Here is a 23,823-nt window from a genome sequence, read left to right as displayed (position 1 = left end):
GCTTGTAAAGTGACCTGGAAATGGATATTGGAATGTTACTGAAAAAATACATTAAGTGATCTTAGAAATATAGTTTAAGTAAATAAAGTGCACTTGCTGTTTGCAGACCATAATTTAATTTATTTCAGGTAGTCCAGATCCTGGTAGATAGATTGTATCCTATTAGATTTAATTAGGGAGAGCTATCATTCCTGGGAAACAAGCAGCCCTAGTTTCAGTGAAAGCTCTGTGGTTATTTGCAGGTAGGAAGTTGCAGGATGTGGATGCAATGTGTTTTATTTATTATTTTTAATCCATTTGTAATTTCAAAGCATTGTTTTCAATGTTGCAAAAGAAGGCAGGATTGAATGAGCCATATAATGCTTAACTGACAATGATGGGATAGAAAGATTATAAGTGATGTATAATGTTTGCAGCTACAGTTGTTTTAATGGTGTCTGTGATGCATAACTATTTTGGGGCCTGTGTCCCACTTTTATTTTTCTCTTTCTCCAGATATCTTGCTCTAAGGTTAAGAGGTACGGTTCCATACTAAATCAGAAGTTTGTATTTACCTTGGAAGACTTTTCAGCATAATTACAAGAAACAGAGACTTTTTAATATTTTGCTTATTGCCAATATAAACGGTCATGTAACCTTGCAAGTAACCTTCTTATTAAGCTACTTAATTATTTTGGAATTGAAAAGTACGCTTCATTGGTTGAACGTAAGCTTGGAGTGCTAGTGTGACAGCTCAGTAAACTGTTAGTCTGTGAATAACTTCTGCACAAATTAAAATGTCTGAATGTCAAATGGCTTTAGATTGGAGGGAAGTTGTATGTTTATTCCAGTATGTAGTATGATCTTTAGAGTTTGAATTCTTATTGATTTACCTTTTGCTGAGCAGTTGTTTGCTAATTTATTGATGGTCCTTTTGGTGATGGGAAATTGGATGGATGAGTCCATCTCTAGTATGATTTTTTTTTTCCAGATAGTTTAATTCAGTGAGTGCGTGTCATGTGATTACTGGGGTTGCCTATTTTAGAAGTGTAGGGGCTCCTTCTGTGTGGGTGTGTGAGAAAGTGAGAGAGATTTAATATGTATACTTAATATATTTCTGCAAATGGAATTCTTAGTTAAATAGGCCCCTCGTCTTGGGCAATTAACTTGAGTAACCAATATTAGATCTTAGCCATCCAGCTAGGAAAGTTTAGTATGTGGATTTTCCATCCAGTTTGATAAAGGTTATGCTGCTTACTCAAGGAGTACATTTATGGCTCTCCATCCAGTTGTCGTATTGCTGAACTACTTTGATAATGAGAGGAGCTTTTTACAGAAGTTGAAGTTTTTGTATCAAGAACCAGTCCATACAAAGTGGCTTGTTTATGTTGCAGTGAAGGCTATGGTCTTTGCAGTGAGCATTTCTGAAGTGGAGGAAGTCTCTTAAGGCAGGATCTTTCTTAGCCTGGAAAGCAAGCCAGTGATGACATTTATAGTGAGGAAAGCAAGAAGCTTTTTAGTCTGTTTGGAAAACTTAAGTGAACTTAGTTCTTTGACCTTTTTTTGTCAGAAATGGTTGTAGTCTTTCTTTTGGTAGGGTGTTTTGCTGAGGCACATGCCAAAAGGGGCTTTGCACTCAGTAATGCCTCTTATAAAGGAAGAATACAGGGATGTTATGACCTCTCCTTGTCCCTGGATGTGATACCTTTGCTAATGAGGTGGGCCATGTAAAATGCTTTCTGTACAACGGAGACAAACGTGGTGGTCAAAAGTCAGGTTTCTATCAACCTGGGTGCCCAAGCACCTCACAATTGATTGCGTGCTTACAACATTGTTATTAATGTGATAATTTGAGGGGCATCACTCTCCCCAAAGGGGATGATGATGCATTTTTTGGCATTTAGCTTGAGGCCATGTTTCTTGGACCAGTCATTTGTTTGGGTGAGACCCTCTTGTAGCTTATTTAGAATTGTTTTGTTAAGCCAGTAATGTGAATTCTTTACTTTATTGCAAATTTGTTGGCTTATTTTTGTGGATTATAATATTGTAGAACTGCTAATGTTGACATTTTATGTAGTTGGATTAGAGTGGTTTTCCCAGTGAGAAATGCTAGTGCTGTAGTGAATATCTGTTCGTGTAAAAAATTAAAAAAAAAAAAAATATATATATAAACTAAGATGTTAGAGTTAACTGTTAGATTACAGAATTAGAATTTTAAGGCAAATATTAGGCATTTATTACTATTATTATTAAAGTTTCAGTGTTTTGTGGTTTCGAGTTTGTAGTCTCAAGATTTTGCAATTCGGCATTGTGGTATTTCGAAATTTGAAAGTAAATCCAAAATGTGTTATAAGTCTTATTGAATCACTTACACTGATTGGTAGCCAGTGTGTCCTGATTAGCTTTAGGGTCAGGAGTGCGTGTTGGAGGGATTTTCACTGGTTACCATCAATATGGGTAGATTACTATAGGGAAGGGGTTCACTGATTGCCACAAAGAGTGTTGTGGAAGAGTGTTGCAAGGGCTAGTTTCTTTAATGGGAATGGTTACTAAAAGTAGCCATTTAGTATTTATAGAAATGTCCAAAGGTGCACCATGCACACACTAATGGCTGTACCCAAGTGTTAATCACATACAGACATACTGGCACTGAACTTCAACATCTACATTTTGCAATAGTCTGTTCCCCTATGTGGCAACTCAGTAAGTAGGCTTTTCAACCTTCACTAAATGTTGCACCACAGCTGCTTTAAAAAATGTATATTAAAGTGTAAAGACCAACAAAAACAGACAAAAGCACATAAATATAAAAAGAGATGCTTGTCTTTATCAAGGAACTCAATTCTTTGAGTCACCCTTGGTCTCCAGAACCATTTGTAGTTACAGACACTGCCACAGTGATGTGGTACGTAAACAAGCAAGGGAGAACCAGGTCTTACCCTTATGCAGATTAGTCCTGTTAGCATGAGATGTAGCTTTAAAGTACAAAAATGTCCCCCTGCGCGTAAGGAGCTGCACGGCTCTCCGTGAATAAACCCAAAAAGCAAAAATGAGCCAGCAGCAAGTGGACTGAGTTTAAACAAAAAGTAGTTTAATAAAAACTACTCAAACAGCATTGTGGCATCCTAACACAAACCGGTTTCGGCCACGGTTGTAAACCTAGCCTTCTTCAGTGTACAGCAAGGAGGCTTATCAAAATTGCTGTATTTAAACAAGTAGAGCCATACTGATTGGTTAAAAGGTTTTTGAACATTTGCTGATAAACAATCAGCATAAATAATGAAAATTAATACATTCAAAATACATTATGGACCAGAATACATTCAGTAATACTGAAATTAACTATATCTATATATATATATATATTTTTATACATATGTATGTATTCTAGATATTGAAACACCAATTATACATAATCCAATATCCAACAAAGATGTATCATATATGCAAGTCTTTGTTTATAAACATTCATTTAGCCCTGGATTGAATAATGCACCCAATTTAGTTATCCATTTCTTTTCTTTTAAGTTAAGTTTATTATGCCAACCACTCTTATTGGTTCTATCACCAATAATTTTATCAATAATGGTAAAATGAAATTTTGCAGTGCCATGGGTGAGAGTATGTTTGTGTAGTGCGTTGGTTATTTTCTTGCATCTAATGTCACTGAGATGCTCAGAGATACGTAGTTTGACTGGTCGCGGACGTCTGCCCAACATAAAATGAGTGGCAGGTGCAACAAGCCAAATAAATGGCCCAATCCGTGTTACAATTGGCAAAAAATGTAATGTCAAAGACTGTGTTGGTATTCCTGCTAGTGAACTCCTTGATTTTCAACATGTGCTTGCAATTGACACAGTGGCCACATGGAAAGGAACCTATGAGCTTGTCACCCAAAATAGTGGTTTGATACACCTGCGGTAAGGTGGATTCATAATGATGTTTGTAGTGATTGAAATGGCCAGCCAAATTCTTGCCTTTTCGAAAAGAGAATAGGCATTTGTCAGGAATAATGTTTTTAGTTCTAACATCGGCCTCCAGTATATTCCAGTTGTCCCTGATGATCTTAATAAAGTTGTTAGTATTTCTACCAAATGTGGTGGTAAATCTTAATTTATTAGACTTGATGAGCTTCTTTTGATATGTTAATAAATTAGGTCTATGTAAACCAGATGCATAATTCTGAGCCATAGTCACATATCCTGAATTATAGCCCCTCTCAATAAATCTATTATACAAATCCTGAGCATGATTGACAAAAGTATTATTATCAGAACAGTTACGCCTAATCCTGATAAATTGTGATTTAGGGATGTTCTTTGCAATATGTTTTGGATGAAAGCTGGATGCGTGGAGAATCGTATTGTACTGACGGAATTTTCTATGAGTTTCAGTTGTTAAGGTGTTGTCATTGTTTCTAGTTACCAAAACATCCAAAAATGTAATTGATTTTTGGTCATAGGTAATAGTAAATTGTATTCCCCATTTATTATCATTCAGATATTCCATAAATTCCTGGAGATATGGAACATCCGATCTCCACACCATCCAGCAATCATCCAAGTATCTCGCCAGATATCAATTTCTGGCAAAACAAATTATGAGTGTCATCATAGATCATAATTTGTTCAATATATGCCATAAACAGATCTGCATATATGGGGCAAAGATGCCCCCATAGCTGTACCTCTGATCTGTAGGTAACATTCCTGGTTGTAGAAAAAAACATTTTTAGTCAAAACATGCTCAGTCAAATTTAACAAAAGAGTATTGAATCCAGGTTGGTATAATTTGGATTCATTGAGCCAAAATTCAATTGCATCAAGTCCTCCCCAATGTGGAATGTTAGTGTAAAGTGAACTTACGTCCAAGGTACAAAGCAACCAATCTGAATCCAACTGCATGTCATTTACAATACTCAAAAATTGAGTAGTGTCTTGTATTCGTGATCTAACATGTATTAACAGAGGCTTTAAATGCATAGTTAGGAATTCAGAAAGAGGTTCAGTAATCGACCCCATACCTGACACAATGGGCCTTCCAGGTGGATGTAAAAGATCCTTATGTATTTTTGGTAGAAAATAAATATATTGTCTAGTAGGATCAGTAATAGTTAAATGATAGAGTGTTTTTTTATTGATAATGCCATTGTCAACAGCAGAGTTCAGAAAATCATCAATATCCTTTTTAAAAACTGAGGTGGGGTCCAGTGGCATTTTTGTATAATACTTAACATCATTAAGTTGTTTATGTGCTTCAATGTCATAATCACACCAATCTAGCACTACCACTGCCCCTCCTTTATCTCGTTGATAATTACCAAATCTTTATTACAAGTTCCTCTAGGCAAGATTTTCACCATCAGTAATGTTATTGGACATAGGTATGTCATAGTTATGCTTAAAATGTAACTCATTAAGTACACTTCCAAAAAGAGATTAACAGTTGGATGCATAGGGGGAGTGAACTTGGAGGTGTGATATTTGAAAGATTCCATTTGTGAGTATTCTGGATCATCTTGATCCTGGTAAAACAATTTTAGGTTGATGAGTCTGCAGAATGCAAATAAATCATTAGTGAATAAATCTTCTGGAACAAAAAAGCCAGGAATGAAAGATAGACCTTTATTTAATAAAGATATCTGTTCATCTGTTAGTGTAGTACTGGATATGTTACATACATTGTTTACTTTTTGGTCAATATCTCCAACAAATTCTGAAGACTGGTGACTTTTTCTATGCTTCCTGCCCCCCCTCCTCCTCCCTCTGTGTCCCCTAAAGGGGATACATAGTTTTCGTTGGTGGGGAATCAATAGTGGACTGTGTGTCAGTATCTGTGCCAGAGGTTTCAAAGTCAGTGGACTCAGTATTGTTACTATGCCCTTTAATATGGGCGTGGACGTTTCCTTTTGGATTTAGAAAATTGTTTGTTAACATTATGTCCTTCTTGGAATCGGACATGCCTAATATTCTTGAACGGTTGTCCCTTATCATAGTCTGAAAGGTCACGAGAAAACTTTTTGAGTTTTCTTTCTTTCAGAATAGTATCAAAACTTAACAGTTCAGTACTCAATTTTGTTAATAAAGTGGGAAAAAAAGTTTCATTTTGATAATGATTGCATTCCTCAATAGACTTAAGAACTAAAGTGGTTTCACTCTCAATGATTCTAGTGTAATAATCAGATAGAGATTTCACAAACTTCATTGAGCATTCCTGTTGGATAGAGGTCCATTCCGTAAGTAAATTCTCATCGGGGCTAGCCACCAAGGGCTGTATTTTCACTCTGAGACCCCTAGGGCAAATGCCCTTTACCAAATAGGCTTTTAATAATTTGTGATGCCAAACACAAGATCTCAGTGCCTTCATATTTTTATTTAATGCAGCAAATTGTTGTTCACATTTTGTTCAGGTTTTAAAGAGATCATATTCCCTGAAACAGTGGTGTCATCACCAATGCCAAATGCTGCAATATCATCTTTATCCGATGATAGATCCAAAAGTAACTTTTTGAGATCCATAATGTATCCAAAATTGTTCTTAAGTAAAACCACGGCCTGTATAGAAAGATCAAATGATCTAGCAATAATCAGACAATAATGGCAATGCACAATAATACTAAAAGTTAGTTCGTTATAGCCACGTCTGGTACAGGACAATAATGGTACTTAGATAATGACTTGTGAAGACAATCAAAGATCTGTAGTTTGGCATACAAATATCTAATTTTTATTAAAATTAAAAAAGGATAGTCCCAGTAGTGAAAAAAATAAGACCCAGAAGATAATTGTGTGCGTTAGCTCAGTGAAGTGGAAAATATATTTAGATGTAGCTATTTGCCAAAATACACTGATATTATTCAAATTGTATAAAGCAAGTCATGGGCAGATACTGACTCAATAAGCCAAACTAAACAAATAGTTAGCTTATACTATAGTTAAATCAGTCATAGGGGCTCCAAAATAGTAATATTATGTAGAGTCATATGACTTAGTTCCTAACTGTAAAGATAATAAGCTTCATAAATCATCAATGTCTCTAATATACTGTAGGGAAAACAGTCATAAATCAACTATGTTATTTCAAAATTTGTTAGTGTTGACCCTTAGATAGCATATAGAATTGCTCAGGATAAATATTTTTCAAAAGTGAAAAATCAATGAAATAATGTTGCCCAGCATATACATAAGCCCCCACAACAAAGAGCATAAAAAATAAATGCGCAACAAAATGCTAACTAGAGATCATAAATGTAAACAATAGTTATGTATATATATCAATAATTATCCAAATTTCTGAAATAAATCACAGTATAGACAAAGAGACATAATTATTGTTGTTAACAAATAGAAATGAAGCACAGTATAGAGTCCAGCAAAATGACTCCAAATTGAAGCTAGAAAAAATGTCCACCTGTATTATAAAAAATAATTAAGATGCAGTCCCTTTTAGACATTTTCTGATGATAACTATCAAGTGACGGGAGATGTAGTCCAATCCTAATTGCATCAAAATGCAAATGGCGCTGGCCCAGAAATAGCCGTAACGAAATTATACAAGAAAATGTAAATCATACCCATAAAGAAAATCAAATGTTTATATAAAGTTGCATCATGAAACAAAAATAGTCACAGTAACTCAAAAAATAGAATCACAACCCCTAGATGTAAAAAAGGTTGTTAACCAATGTTCCAATAATATATACTGAAGATCAGCCAAAAAATGGAAAATATAGATTCCGCCCTTCAGAAAAATATATATCAACTACTTTCATAAAGTTCCACAAGTATGTAAGTCGCGGTCTGTTGAGTCATAGAACAGAATATGGACCCGATAGCTCCAACAGTTAAATCACAATCCCCAGATGTAAAAAAGGTTGTTTAACCAATGTTCCGATGGTGTCTACTGAAGACCAACCATAACAAAGTAGAAAATATAACTTCTGCCTTTATGAAATAAAATATATCAAATGGTTTGATGAAGTTCCCCAAATGTATAAGCAGTTGTCAGCCAATATTCAAACGTTATTCACTGGAAACATCCGCAGCTTTAGTTCTAGTTCGCCATGTTGAAAATTAAACCACGCACATACAAACATCATTAATTGAAAAAAATGGTTTCCTTAGTATCATGTCAAATAGATGCTTCAAAGAGCCCAAAACGAGATCGTAATTTGCCCAGTCTGTGTATAAGTAAACCACTCACCCAATGGTACACACAAACATTACCGGAGATTATCTCCCTTATACTGCAGTTGGTATAAATAAAGAACATCTGATGTTCCTCTGGTGATATGTGGCAATTTGCGTGCAAAACAGGATTCACAAAGGCCCCTTTAGAAATAGGATACAAAGCGGTCCAAGAATAATTTGAAATTAAATCCAAATAGGTAAACCAAACGCCTGGCCGCAAATGCGACGACACAGTCCACCATGTTTCCCCCAGCAGGAGAAAGAAAAGGAGTAACGTACAAAAATGTCCCCCTGCGCGTAAGGAGCTGCACGGCTCTCCGTGAATAAACCCAAAAAGCAAAAATGAGCCAGCAGCAAGTAGACTGAGTTTAAACAAAAAGTAGTTTAATAAAAACTACTCAAACAGCATTGTGGCATCCTAACACAAACCGGTTTCGGCCACGGTTGTAAACCTAGCCTTCTTCAGTGTACAGCAAGGAGGCTTATCAAAATTGCTGTATTTAAACAAGTAGAGCCATACTGATTGGTTAAAAGGTCTATTGCAAGCACATGTTGAAAATCAAGGAGTTCACTAGCAGGAATACCAACACAGTCTTTGACATTACATTTTTTGCCAATTGTAACACGGATTGGGCCATTTATTTGGCTTGTTGCACCTGCCACTCATTTTATGTTGGGCAGACGTCACGACCAGTCAAACTACGTATCTCTGAGCATCTCAGTGACATTAGATGCAAGAAAATAACCAACGCACTATACAAACATACTCTCTCCCATGGCACTGCAAAATTTCATTTTACCATTATTGATAAAATTATTGGTGATAGAACCAATAAGAGTGGTTGGCATAATAAACTTAACTTAAAAGAAAAGAAATGGATAACTAAATTGGGTGCATTATTCAATCCAGGGCTAAATGAATGTTTATAAACAAAGACTTGCATATATGATACATCTTTGTTGGATATTGGATTATGTATAATTGGTGTTTCAATATCTAGAATACATACATATGTATAAAAATATATATATATAGATATAGTTAATTTCAGTATTACTGAATGTATTCTGGTCCATAATGTATTTTGAATGTATTAATTTTCATTATTTATGCTGATTGTTTATCAGCAAATGTTCAAAAACCTTTTAACCAATCAGTATGACTCTACTTGTTTAAATACAGCAATTTTGATAAGCCTCCTTGCTGTACACTGAAGAAGGCTAGGTTTACAACCGTGGCCGAAACCGGTTTGTGTTAGGATGCCACAATGCTGTTTGAGTAGTTTTTATTAAACTACTTTTTGTTTAAACTCAGTCCACTTGCTGCTGGCTCATTTTTGCTTTTTTGTTTTTATGTAGCTTTAAAGCACAGTTTCATTCTACAAGTGTCCTACATTCATCAGAGCAAAATTTTGTGCCAGACAAAGCTGAGCAGGATAAAGGAAGATCCTCACAAATGGAAGCAAGATCAGAATAGATCCCATCTGTGGGCAGGTCCTCGAGTATACCATTTTGCCTCCTCCAAATAATCAGATGGCAAAATTCTGCTCCAGGAGAAGGGCTGGAAGACGGATGTTTTTTTTTCCATTGGTCAGGAATGTTCCTGTTTGCTTTTCCACCCTTTCCACTATTATCCAGGGTACTTCTGAAGATTCAGAAAGAATACATCAAAATCATTATGGTGACTCCCTTCTAACCCAGGCAACAGTGGTTATCCTTTCTTTTGGAGTTGGCCAAGGATAATTACCACAAACTTCCTCACAGAATGGATCTACTCACACAAGAAAAGGGGTGTTTTAATACTTCCTAACCCCAAATAATGTCATCTGACTACCTGGATGATAAGGTCTTAATTCCTTTTAGGCACCTGTGATATGAGGGTGTGCAGCAGGTTCTGAGACCAGAAAGCCTCACTACTAGAAAATTATATATTAGCAAATGAAAAATGTTTTCTTGTTGGTGCCAGCAACATAACTAGCACCCATTCAGGGATAGTGTTTCTGTAGTTTTACAACATTTCTGAAAGTTACTTTCCTATGGGCTGTCTTACTCCTCCTTCAAGATTCATTTGTTGGCCATTTCAGCATGTCACCAGTGTACTTTTGGGGCATGTGTGTGAGCAAAGTGTTGTATCCTCTGTGAATAGGCATCTGTCTTTTGACAGTTTGTTGTATACCTCTGCAACCATCCATTCAGTTTCTTGCCTTATTTTTCTGTCACACTAATTATAACACATATTGGACAACAAGCATATAAGTTATTACAATATAAAATGTTGCCAGTAATACAGAACTTGTGAAGAAAGCAGATTCAGAATAGTTCACTGAAAAGCAGTTCATCATATTGTTTATCAAAAACTGGCAAGCAGCATGATTTTCTACAATGGAATTGCCAAATTTCAGATAAAGGAGGTGGATTTCATTTTGCTAGAAAAGCACATATTCATCATTCCAGAGGCTTGACAACCTCAGTAGTATGGAGGTGGACACTGTGCATTATGCATGATCAGTTTGTAAAACATTCCTTTTAGCTGGTAAACTGCCACTGGCTAAAGTTTAATTATTAAAAGTTTTACCAAAATATAACTTTTAATTGCTTTTCACCGAACTGTCAACCTAAGAAATCCTTGTATGTGTACATATAATGGAGAGGTGTATGTCTGATCTTCAAGGAGGCACTAAATTATGGATAGATATCATGCTCTGGGTCTTTTGATTACATAATGTACCTATAATCTTGAGTTAAAATTCCTTTTTGGACATGCATCAGCCTGATTGCACAAGTATGTATTGCGCAAGTATGTATGGTGGGGCGCTGGTGCTAACCCCCTCTCAAGCACCCATGTTGGTGTTTCTACCTGTCACAATCCCTGCTTTTTTTGTTTAAGTCTTAATTTCTAGGCTGTACTGACTTCATCAGTGATGCATTTTTACTGATAGCAAACCACTCCACAACTGCTGCTTATCCCTAATGAGAGAAATCATGACTGAGCCAGATCTCTGTGGCCGTGCTCACTATACAGTCTGGTAAAGTCATCTTTCCTCTGGAGATATGCTACGGATTTTGTTGAATTCTACGTTTCAGTGAGCTGTGGTCTTGTAACTGTGGGTGCCTGTTTTTGTTACTACATTAATTTCCACAGAGTGTTTACTTGTTCTTGTTTTGTTCACAGGTGAACTGTGAAACAGATTTTGTTGCAAGGAATGCCACTTTCCAGGAGCTGGTCAAGCAAACTGCACTTGCTGCCATGGTGCATCACAAGGAAAAAAGAGAGAATCTATCTGCGTATTGCAAGGTATCTTTTTAGTAACCCTTTGGTATATTGCAAGAATTGACTTTTGCCTAGCTAGCTCCCAAGTTGAAAATGTAAATGACTGGTTTCTGTTGTAAATTACTTTAGCTAGTCTTATGATTAACCTTTGTGGTGGACATTTATTCATTACTGTAGCATTTTTAATCTCTTTTTTTAATTTTTTTGCTTGGTGGTATTATTCATAGATGTGTATATTAGATAGTTACACAGAGGGATTTGACTAGTATTGATGTTGCTTGGCTTACTCTTGTAGGTCCACAACATTCGGTGTAAATGGTGAGATGTATTCAGGAATGAACCTCTGTCATCATTAGAGCCAGACCACATGAGTTGGCTGGAGCTTCAAAGTCTGCTTTGAAAGACCTCCTTTGGTGGGTGGAGCATTCTTAGAGCAGCCGCGAGGAATTCTTAGGATCAGGGCTTGCTTTCTTAGCAGTTGTGTCATTAGTTTGTGTGATTCCCAACTGAAGATGTTGATCACAGCTGAGATGGGATTGTGCTGAAGTGACAGGACAGTATAGGATATGGCTGTCAGTCTCCCATGTAGTATAGATACCTGTTATATAAGACTCTTCCCTCATTCAGTCATTCATTCTAGGGAGATGACAGACAGTAATAAAGATGGAATAAGTACATGTATACCTTTCCCGTAAGATGGTTTGTGACTGTCCAGCCAGAAGAGTGAGGGAACTATATGGACAGTGCCTACGTTCCTTCCTCAGTGCAAGGGTTGGGATGTTACCCATCATAGGTTTGTCCTCTAGTCACAGACAGTATGCAGAGTCATTTTTAAATAGGTGATGACACAGAAGGTTGCCCTGAGCATAAAATTTAAGTGCAAGGAAGGAAGGTTTTTTTTACTCCCTACAGTGACACTTCATATGCTGACAGGTAATGAACTGTTATCCCTGAAACCAGAGTGGATCCTTTCTCTGCCTACGGTCTGATGGAGCTAATGCCGTCCACTGGTTCTTGTTGTTAATGCCAGCTTGTTGAACTCTGCAAGGTTAATCATGCTGACTAATTGACTATTACACTTTCCATATGTATTTTTATATTACTTCCTACTCTTGTGCCCTGGCTTATGACTAAAAAGGGCCCCACAGACAAGCCCACATACCCAGCAGATAAATAAAAAAATATATATTAATAATTTTCACTGGAGAAGGGCCTCTAAAAATGATGTGCCTTGATGGTGCATATGAGAAATAAACTTAGCAGTAGGTAGATGGGTGGGGTGCAGTTGTACTTGAGATCACTGCGGGCTGGGGTGGGGCTTGGACAAAAAGTAGACACAGAAGGGGATTATTACAAAATTACAATATATATATGACTGCAGTAGCATGTTCAGGAAAGGACAGCATTATTAAAAAAAGTATAAGCTCACAGAAATGTACATTCATTCTGATGAACAGCATAATTATTATGAGAGTGACCTAGTCCACAACATTTGACAGTGTAATCACACCAGTATACACATACATTGGGGTGGATGTATAGGAACTCTGTACTTTGGTAATGTATATATTCCAGCTTACAGCAAACATTAGTTATGTTTTACAAACTGGAGTCTTCCAGAATGGACTTGGGAAGCACTTGTGTGGGCAGTAAACTCACCAAGTTTGCATCTTTGTGGCATTGCAGTATGTGGAGGTAAATGCAAAATGAGGTTTTATGAAATGGGATTTTGTGAAGCATAAATCAAGTTTGAGGAAGAGGACATTATCTTGTGCTCCTCTCCTGTGGCCCTTTGCACATATATAAATTTCCTAGTATGAAAGATTTTTGTTAATGTTCAAATCCCCCTTCTCGTAGAAGTCTCATCATGCTGTGATCCTTTGACAGTGAGACTGCACTGTGCTGTTTCAGAACTTTCAAATTATATATTTTTTTCTTTCTACCAAGGGTTTTCTAGGACCCAGTGAACTCTCACAACTGAAATGCAGTATTTCTGGAAAATCTCTTCCTGACCAGCTAGCACTCACTGTTGGTAAGTGTTTTACATCACTTTGGCTCATTCAATCCTGAAGCAATCAGTTTGATTTCATAATACTCTATATGATAATGTCAGTCAAGTCAGCAGTGAAACCTCTAAGTTACTACAGTACTAGTCTCTTATAGAGAGAGAGTGATACATAAGGTAACCAGGGAGAATACAGCAAACAAGATAAGTTTTAAATATTTTATGTTGTAAATAATTATTTGCATGGTTTAACTTTTGTGACCATACAGTTTTTGTGTTGTACAGATAAATTAAAACCTAGTCTGAAAATTTGACATGGTTGCTTTGGGTAAAATACTGCTCCCACCTAGGTTTAGATGCTTAATGTAAGCATTGTGAAAATAAAATTCTCACTCAGTTTGTGAATATGGCAGAAATGCTTACAAGTTTAGTGAACAAGAGATTTAGTAAGTACAATTTTAATTAAATTAAGTGCGAAAACATCTGCATGACTGTAAGGATACCTTCCAAAAGGTAGAACTTCAGGGGCCTCCTGATTGAGGACTCCATATTGCATTATGTAGATCAGGGAAAATGGCCAATTTCAGAGGGTCATGGCAATATAAGCAAATGACATCCTGAGAGATTTTTCCAGCCTGACCCTTAGGACATTAGCAGACCCTCACCTGATAGCTTCTTAGGCCTAGAAAGGAGTAGGGTACCATCCTGTTTGGTTAAATAAGGCTTAGATCATGTAGAGTCCAATATGTAAAGACAGCGATCACAAAAGTAGACCTTGGAATGTTTGGCAGCAAGAAAGAGGTTGGACGATAAGACTGTCCTGTGACTGATAACCTTATTATAATTGTGCATTTGATACAGATTCACCTTCACCATCCAGGAGCCCAAGCTGAAGTGCATGGGACTAATTTAAGTCGGATATTGCCAGTGTATGAGTCAGTGTCGTAAGACCCATAAATAGAACAAGGTCCCAAATCCAAGCAGCATTCTTAAGGTGGAAATTTGATGATACGCTATCTTGACAACAGCTGAAACCTGGTCTTTTTTGGTGTAAGGTTTCTATTGGGAATCTCTCCCAGATTATATAACTGAAATATTAGTTAACCATCCCTTATAAGGAGTGGAAGATCTGATTGCCATATTGGCATGAATAGAACTGCTTCGGTCTTTGCAAGATTATCTCATTCATTTTCCTGATATCCATTTAAGGATACATTCCAGATGGTTTTTAAAAGTGCTGTCTTCAAGCACATACTGCTGGCTAAACATAACATTAGTGTGAATACAGACCTCTTAACACAGTTCAGACGCAGCAAAAGCAATGTGAATAAACAATGGTGCTGGTATGAAGTCATGAGGCGTACCCCTGCTCTACTGAGTGACTTCTGGAGGAATTTATCCTAGAAACCACAGTCAGTGGCCAGAGAAGTAAGAGAAAAAGCTCTGGAATACAGTGACAGAGATACAGCAGTGTAGTTTCTGGTGCTGTATCCCAGTTCCGTGGCCTGCAATGCCAGAAGCCTCCAAGAGATTTAGGAGTTCCAGGACAGAAAGTAACCTTTGCTTTTGTACCAGCTTTAAATCATTAGCAACCCTAAATAAAGGTTGTTCAGTTGTGCACCTAAATGTAAAACCAAACTGGAACACCCCATTGGATATCAAGTAGGACTGCTTCTGGGTATAAATTAAACAGTACCAAAAGATGAGGGAGGGAGGAGTTGTAGTCAACTAAGTTCTGATTATGTCATGGTTTATTTTAGAGTGGTGGTTGTAAAGGCCCATGTTAATCACGATGGAAAAAACAAGAGGAGCTGGCAGTTTGAAATTTAATTTTTGAATTGCAGCAAGATTTATTGCCTTAGCCTGGCTTTGTGGTGCAGAGGGATAGAATCGTTACTGTGACCCAGGTGACAGGTTCAGTTTACAGCACTGGCAGTAGAGGAGCCAGGCAGAGAGAGGAGTAAAGAAGTGCGGCCCACTTACCTCTCCTGTGGGTTGAGGACAGTTGAAGGCACTTGGGGTTCACATGGGGGAACACAAGTTTCTTTGATAGACACTGGAGAAACCGCTACCCATGCTTGAGGGGAGGAATGGGGCTATTTGCTGGATACTTCCCTTGCAGATGTGAGGAATGACAAGTACTGACAACCTACTGTATGCCCCCCTTTGGCTATGCAATTCGGACAGCTGCAACAGCAAAGTTGGACATAAAGAGAAAATCCTCTAACCACCCCTAATGGCCTTCAAAATGATGGCACCTCTCTTGGTCATCCCTTGCTCAAATGATGAGGTCTGAACAGGTCGATCATCTGATAGGTAGAAGTGTCAAAAATGACCAAAAAATAAATTATGGTCTTATTCGGCCACGATGCAGCATAGTACAGTGATAAAGCCACATTCATGACCTCATCAAAGTCGATGTACTGAAATTCAAACTGCAACATACAGGATATATCAACACAAGTCGCACAGTAGTGCACCATGGACACATCATGGACTAAAGATTGCCTGACCGTGGCAGCATTATCCAATGAAAAACATACAGCGTCCTCACACAGTGATGAGGGGAAGACCTCTGCAGGGGGATAGTCTGGCTGGGCTGCATACCAGATCAGCCACTTGAAAAAAATATTAGCCATACTTTGAAACAATAGAGATCTCACTAAACTAATAAATAGCCTTCTTATGTGAGATGTTTGCTTGGTATTCAAACTGTTGAGCACGTAGATTAAACTTATTCTCAAGTAGACTTACCTTCCACCATCTACACTCCACTGCCACTGGCATCCCTCTCTGTGATCCAGACTGAATTCGGCACGGACCGTAAACTATCTTTGGGGGTGGCCACCATAATATTTTTAATCATCCCCAATAACTTTTTATCTTGCATTAGTTTGCTGCAGAAAATTTTGTGTGTATATTTTTGATTCAGTGACCTGAGCTCAGACATCATCTTGGTTCAACATAAAGATGCATAGAAAGGTAAGAATTGTCTCCCCAATAATTTTGCTCATTATAGCGGGCAGTGTGGCTTTTATCCTGTTATGAGCATGTGCACAAGAACGCATTTAGCACTGTGCATAATTTTTCATTTTACATTAGGAACAGAGAAGAGAGGTATGTAGTTAGATGGGTTGTTAACTGTCTCTGACTGATGGATTCCTCTATTTTGATTATATGGGTTCTGTCTCCAATTGCAGACCTTTAAGCAGTGGTGTTCCACAGGAATCAGTCCTGGGACCTCTACAGTTTGAAATCTATTTCTCTGAAGTACAAGCTAAAACTAAAGGTCTGTGGTTGACAAAGTTTGTTGATAACTGCAAACTGGGAGCAGTCATGTAATGTCCAAATTATGTCAGTATCGTACAAGAGAGTCTTACACAAATGATTGGTGCCAAAGTCATGGCCTTAAATTCAATGCAAAAAATTGTATCACCACCCCTTTCGGTAAGTGCAGTGTTCCTTCTAACTACCACATCAATAACAACACCCTTACTCACTCAGTGGTAAGAGATCTGGACACACAGGTTGCCAGCAGCCATACGTTTGATCACCATGTCTCCACAGTGGTAAGAAGGGCATTCTTTATTGCTCATCTCATAAATAAGAGCATTGCCTTCAGAAAAAGAGGTTATAACCTCTCTGTACTGTTCCGTCATCAGGCCAATAATTGAGTACAGCACCCCTTTTGGTATGTACCTTTCCAAGCACCTGCAGCAGTTGGGGAGACCACATAGTTTCCTCACAAGGAAAATTCAGGGTCTTCAGCATCTGTCCTATGTGGATCGTCTGAAATCACCGGCACTTCTGTTTCCTACAGACTACTAAGAGGCGATCTATGCCTTGCATATAAGGCAATCTTTGACTCTACTTTGTGGGAAATGCTGCCTATCCACAAGTCAAATGGTACACGGGTTACTCGCTCTAAAGACCTTAGCCTGGTACGTGACATTACTAGAACCTGCTGGAGGGACAGATTTGTCTCAGAGGTTACCACACCTTTGGAACAGACTCCCACTTCATGTCAAACAGAGCATCTCATTGGCCCTCTTCAGATGTAATCTAGACAGTTGGATGGGTAACCATAAATTCACCCTGGAGGTACCACCTGTGTCCCTCTTGGACAGGGGCAGTTGGTGCTGATCATAGAAATAATGGTGGAACTTGGCTAGGCTTGTAAAGGCCCTAGGGCATTTAGCCTATTAACTTCCTATGATCTTATTAAGCTGCTGTCTTGGAACATATCAGTAGTTAAGTAAATCTGGTGGGTGGGGGTGAGGCTTGAACAGCCAAAATTCAGCTGACAGATGGTGGAACTTTTGTTGTAGGAAGGGAAGGGTTTCTGCTTCAGGCGCAGCCTGTTCCCATTTTGTTGTAGAAAAGGGTTTCTGCTTCAGGCGCAGCCTGTTCCCATTTTGTTGTAGGAAAGGAAGGGTTTCTGCTTCAGACACAAGCTGTTCCCACATTTCTCTTTTTAGTCTGCAGCAACACCCAGTCCCTGTAATCTCTGGGGTGAGCACTTCTCTGAAGAAATCATCTTGGGTCAGATTCCAAAAGACTTTGTCAGTGTAAGGGACTTACTGCAGTTTAAGGCGCATCTATAAAGTAGACTTGTACCAGAGTAAGTTACTTACATCAAGAACAAGCCTTTTAAAATTGGATTTCTTGTGTATTTCCTCCCTTCATGGCAAAGCTAGTCTGGTGTCTTAAGCACAGACTAGAAGAATGGCCCACTGTCTGTTATTGGCCATGTGGTGGACCAGAGTGCCATTCAGCTTGGGCAGGTGTCATGCCCTGCAAGTTTGTTTTATTACTGCGCAGCACCTAATTCTTTGGAGACCTCTAGCCCTTGACAGTATAGAAACTGTCCTAGAGAAGGTGCCTAGAATGCCTTCTTGTCATGGTCCACATTAAAAAGTACCACATATTTTCATTCCCAAGTGATGAGGGAGTGATAGTGGTACAAGGTACTGTGCGCTCTCTCAATAATGAAACTCGTGCTATGTTCATTTGCTATTAAGTTGGTTAGTGTAATTTACATTCCTTAAAATCTCAGAATGAAATCCTATGTGAATTAATTAAGCAAACTGATAGTTAAGAAATACCAAAACAAATATACTGTGAGTTGGGTTAAGTTTATTCATTGTCACATACTGTTAATAATGTTCTTATTGGTTTTCACAGTGTGATGCATTTGCTGCTGATTGGGCTAAGTCTCTCTTGGCATATCTTGCTGAGTCTCTTTTTGTTTTTTTTTTTTTGTTGTTTTTTTCCTTTTTTTCTTTTTTTCTTTTTTTTTACAGAATCTCAGGGTGTCCGCTGCCACACGATGTGTAGAATTCTCTGTCTGATGCATGTATTGGACAGAAATGATCTGCCTGCAGTACTACCACGCAGTTCCTGTATCAGCTTTTAAAGTTGTATTTCATAATAAAAGGCTTGTTTAACACAGCTAGAATAAAAAATATATAATTTGCCACTCTTAAGATATTACTGCAGATGTTAAGGCCAAAACCGATTTCCATACTGCTGACTTTTATGTCCACAAACTTAAATATATTTGAGCAAACCGTATGTTTTGCAGTTTTGTTTGACTACAGAATTTCTAATCCACTCTAGCATCGCAGCAGATTACTAAGAAGTAGACTCTGAATTCATGGTTTTAAGCTAGGTCATGAAAACCCAAGAAAGACTACTGTTCAAAAACAGAAAAATCTCAAGTCTGTCCCAGGCTGTGGGTACAGCAGAAGAGAATGTATCCAATGATGACAAAATCCATTTTATTAACAGATGGGTAGAAAGTCTTTCTGGGAAATTGGTACATATTGCTACTTTTATGGTCACAGATCATAACTGTGAATGAATTGGGGTGGAGGATTCTGGTGTGTCATCTGCTAGGCCTGTGTATTCTTTAGGTATATTAATGGGATACAAGGTCACTATATTTCAGAGCGTCCTGTATCAGGTTTGTCTCATCACTGCACATCTTTCACCTTCACCAGACTATGCATTCTTATCAAACATTAATAAAATGTGCTCTAGAATTTATGATTATTGATAAGAGAAGTGGTATTGCTATTTGTAACCTTTCATTCTTGGTTTTGTTTCAAGGAAAACTCGGGGAGAATATGACTCTGAGACGAGCAGCTTGGGTACTAGCACCCTCAGATTGCTACATTGGAACGTATGTGCATGGAGCTTTACCTGATGCGGCAGTTACTTCCCATGCTACTGTGCTATTTGGAAAATATGGTGCTTTAGTGATCTGTCAACAGTCAGCAGAAAACTTAAGAACTAACCTGCAGGACATTGGCCGCAAGCTTGGGCAGCATGTGGTTGGGATGGTCCCACTCTCTGTTGGTTCTCTTGAAGATGAGCCTAGTGGAGAATCTGAGACCAGAATGCTTGCACAGTCATTCCTGCTCGACCCTGGCATCACTGTAGGGCAGTATGTGCAAGTGAACAATATCACTGTGTTGGACTTTGTGCGGTTTGAGTGTGGTGAAGAAATTGATTCAGCTGAGGCAACGTGAAAGTGTACTGAATGGAATGGACTATATTCTGTATGAAAGCCACTCTGTTTTGACTTGGCAGGCTTAGTGCAGTTGTTTTTTTTCTTAAAGTACTTGCCTATGAAAACTGTATTAAACATCTCCATCCTGCATCAGATTACCGAGCCCATGCCATTCATTATATTTTCATTACATTGTTTTAGTTTCATAGTTATGTTTTCAACAATTTTAAAACTGTTAAAGTACTGTCTCATCCCTGGCTAGAAAAAAATGATGCCTTATCAAATGGAGACTTGGTTGTTAATTCACACTGAGTTCAAAGTGTGCAAATTAGCATTCCTGCGCTTTTGTTAATAGCAGTCTCACAGTTGTTTTATCTTCCTCCACTTCTGAGGTTCTGCTGTAGTATAGACATCGTGTGTGTGTGTGTGTATGTATATGTGTGTGTGTGTGTGTGTGTGTGTGTGTGTGTGTGTATATATATATATATATATATATATACACACACACACACACACACACACACACACGTGTATGTATTTATATATTTTTGTGTATACATATACATGTGTAATTTATTTGTGTGCACGCGCGCATATATAAATGTATATATGCATAGAAATGTTTTTCTTTGCTACACTCTGTTTTCAGAATGTTTGTGTACCAGTTCTTTCTTCATGTGCACTTTGTATGCCTGTAACCCAAGTAATGGCTGAAAAGTGTCATTTGACCATCACGTCCATCAGGCTGTCAGATTTGTAAGTAAATCAGGACTCTGATCAACTGAGCAAGAGCCTGATTTCAGCACAGGCCTCTGGAGAAAAACTGCTGTAGTTAAATCCTTGCAACAAAGTACACACAGCAAAATCACAACTAAAATTTACACAGAGTTCATTTGTGTAAGCATATACTGCATAACAAGCAATGCTAGAGAAAAACTAACGGTGGGGCAACTAGAATGACCAGACAGAATGCAATTAAAATACTACCTGTATGTGGAGGTATAAATAAAGCAAGACGACTAAAAAGAAAACCAGGCTTCTCCTAAACACTGCAGACACATTATGGATTTAATTGCATGTTAAATGGTAGCTTTATATTGGTGCAGTGAATAGCATTGCAATCTCAGTGCTTGGTTTTCCAGTTTGGCTGTCAGGTGGAGTTCTGTCTGTTCATATATACAGCGTTTGCAAACTTATGGCAGGAGTTAGTTGAAAGCTAGAAACTAATACAGGAAAGACTATAAGGTTTTCTACTTTTCTTGTGAGCATTAAAGATTTGAGACCCTATAAAGTGGTGAATGTGGAAAACTTCCAGTATATTGTTATAGCATGGCACAGTCTTTATCATTGTAAAGTGAGAATCCAGAACCATCATGTAAGCATTTCATTGTGTAATAATGGTTCATGGGGGACTAGACTGTATATGTAGAGAAACCCACACAGAGTGGAGTCATCTGTGCATTGCATGAAATAAAGTTTACCACATTGATGCTTCACAAGATTTACAAGTTTTTCAAACATAAGTGGAACCAGGATGAATGTAAGCTGTATGCCTTTCTTGTTAATGTAGGGTTCAGAGTGGAGATCATTTGAACCAGGACACACATGAAGGGCTACTACCAGTGTGCCTTTAGACAGTTGAGCAAAAGGGACGGAGTAGTTGTATCAAGTGCTTTTGATCTTTGGAAGGAGTTCTTTTTATTTTGTTCTAATGAGACCAATTCTAATAAATTTTATTACTGAACAAAGAGTAGTGTTAACACAGTATCCCTTGCGAAACTATACTGGGATACTGCAGTTCATTTGTTAGTATGGATATAGTTCATAGTGTATATGTAAACTACCAGTTCAAGGACATGGCAAAAGATGTGAGCAGGAGCTGTATTTTCTTAAAGCAGTAGTAGCTGTATCAGGATCATAATTCCATCTTTCCGATATGCTGGTTAATGTGGACGGTGGTGTGTATTATAAGAAAGCTAAACAGTTTAGGAAGCAGACCATCAGGTGAAGGAGAACTGGATAATTCTATTTTAGCAAAATGTTTCCAGTCAGACTTTGCTTTACATCACTAATGTGAAAAGTTTGCACAGAGAATCATTCAGATGACATGTTTTGGTCTACAGACTAAGATTTTATACAAGGAATAGTGTTCCAAACTAGATCAGTTAGTTTAGGGAATTTTCTTATGGATTTTCAACTTTATGGTGGGGATGAGGCAGGGATGTTTAAGAACTACATCCAATCCAATCCAGAGTGCCACTGCAATGAATGAATTCTACACACATGTGCACACCGTTTATGCAGTCATTTTATCTTTGCATATTTTCATTGGAGGCGTATTCCAAATCAGTAAGAGAATTGTTTATTGAAACACGAAACATGTACATTTTTTGTAAATGCTGTGTGTGTTGTGATCATTATTTCTTATTTGAGATGTTTTTGTAAGATACAGCTTTGCATTTGTTTTTATTTGTAGCAGTGTTTAAGTTGACACAACCAGTAAACTTTAAACCTGCGCCTTTGCATGGTATTATTTGTCAAAAGAGAGTCTCTAGTAATATATTCCTGGAGTAGGTAGACAGTTGTTTGACAACAGTCTTTGAGTACAATGATAAATAGGAAGGTGATTGGGGTGGTGCCGAATGGATTAATACTGATAAGATCTGTACCTATATAAATTTTGAGGCTTATTCATAGGTCAGATTTCAGGATGTATTACCAGTGTTATGATGGTGGTGCATTTCCGCCATATTTCATTTTGGAATAAACATATGCCTTCTCCATGTTTTTTGTTCTGATAATTCATTAATACAGTGTTTGGTTAAAAGATACTGCACACACCTTGATGTGAGAACGATTAGAAGAGCATAGGTCTTGTTCCCACATCAAGTTTTTTAGATCTCTGTCTGACATTGTGTAATATTGGGGGGGGGGTCTGCATTACTGAGATGCCATCCTTTTGATGAGGTATTGAACCCAAGGTCCCATCTACTTGTCATGGTGATAGCACAGTGGATGTAAAAAAAAAATCCCATGCCACTTACTGCAGAGATTATAGTGTCTTTATTAACATTCTGAAAACTGTACATTTCATATCCAAACTTTCTTGGTCAGAAAAAACGAAGCAATCTTCCGTTTTTATAAATGTTACAGAAATCAATCAAAATAATACTTTTATATTTTAATCAGTTATATATAGCCATTTCATCTCCTCTATTACTGTATTTATATTCTTTATAATATTGTAAAATACTTCTCTCCACCTCCCTTTCCATATTGTGCAAATGTACTGAATCATAATTTTATCATTTTTTCTGTCTCGTTCTCTTCTGTTTCAACATTTAAAGAAAATACATTATTTTTCTTTGTACTATTCTTAAGTACATTCTTGCCTTGTCTTTCTTTCACAGTTTCCTCCCAAAAATATAATCAGAAGTGTCTGATCGGGTTTACAGTCAAAATTTCCAATGCCGTTATGCGAACTTTGATTGTCGAAAGGCAGTTTGGCAAAGTCTCATAATGGCAATTTGAAATATGTCGAACCCGCAACAGCGAATGCTAGTCTGCATTTGCTGTTGTGAGATCAACATATTGATTGGAGATTGCACTATGGTGGGGATCAGGAACTTTGCCCTTTTCCTCACTGTAATGCAATCTTAGAGTTGTAATATATAAGTAGCAGGGGGTGTGGGAGGCGCAGCCCCCCACATGGGGGGTGCAAGGGGGCTTACCCCCCTGGAAAACGTGTTGAACGTCACCGGATGTTCAGGCAAGTTAAAAAAGTCAATTCGAATTTAAATTGTTGACTTTTTTCTGTTTTGTTATTTTGATTGGTCAATGTTTATTTAGACAATATTTTTTGAGT

The 23,823-nt window shown here is 37.7% G+C and overlaps 1 protein-coding gene across 2 annotated transcripts in view; it reads left to right on the top strand.

Moving 5' to 3' along the window:
- Nucleotides 1-20,113, top strand: part of TSFM (Ts translation elongation factor, mitochondrial) — a 38,181-nt gene extending 18,068 nt beyond the window's left edge. For both annotated transcript variants that reach the window (XM_044083464.1, XM_044083465.1), the window contains exons 4-6: nucleotides 11,341-11,463; nucleotides 13,387-13,471; nucleotides 19,556-20,113. In XM_044083464.1, coding sequence (XP_043939399.1) covers nucleotides 11,341-11,463; nucleotides 13,387-13,471; nucleotides 19,556-19,977 — 630 coding nt within the window. In that variant the 3' untranslated portion in view covers nucleotides 19,978-20,113. The remainder of the gene's footprint in view (nucleotides 1-11,340; nucleotides 11,464-13,386; nucleotides 13,472-19,555) is intronic.
- The last annotated feature ends 3,710 nt before the right edge of the window (nucleotides 20,114-23,823 follow it).

This window comes from Protopterus annectens, chromosome 9.part0 (assembly GCF_019279795.1).
Source record: "Protopterus annectens isolate FY-2018-M chromosome 9.part0, PAN1.0, whole genome shotgun sequence".
Lineage (NCBI taxonomy): Eukaryota > Metazoa > Chordata > Ceratodontiformes > Protopteridae > Protopterus > Protopterus annectens.
This window is presented reverse-complemented; position numbering and strand designations above follow the sequence as displayed.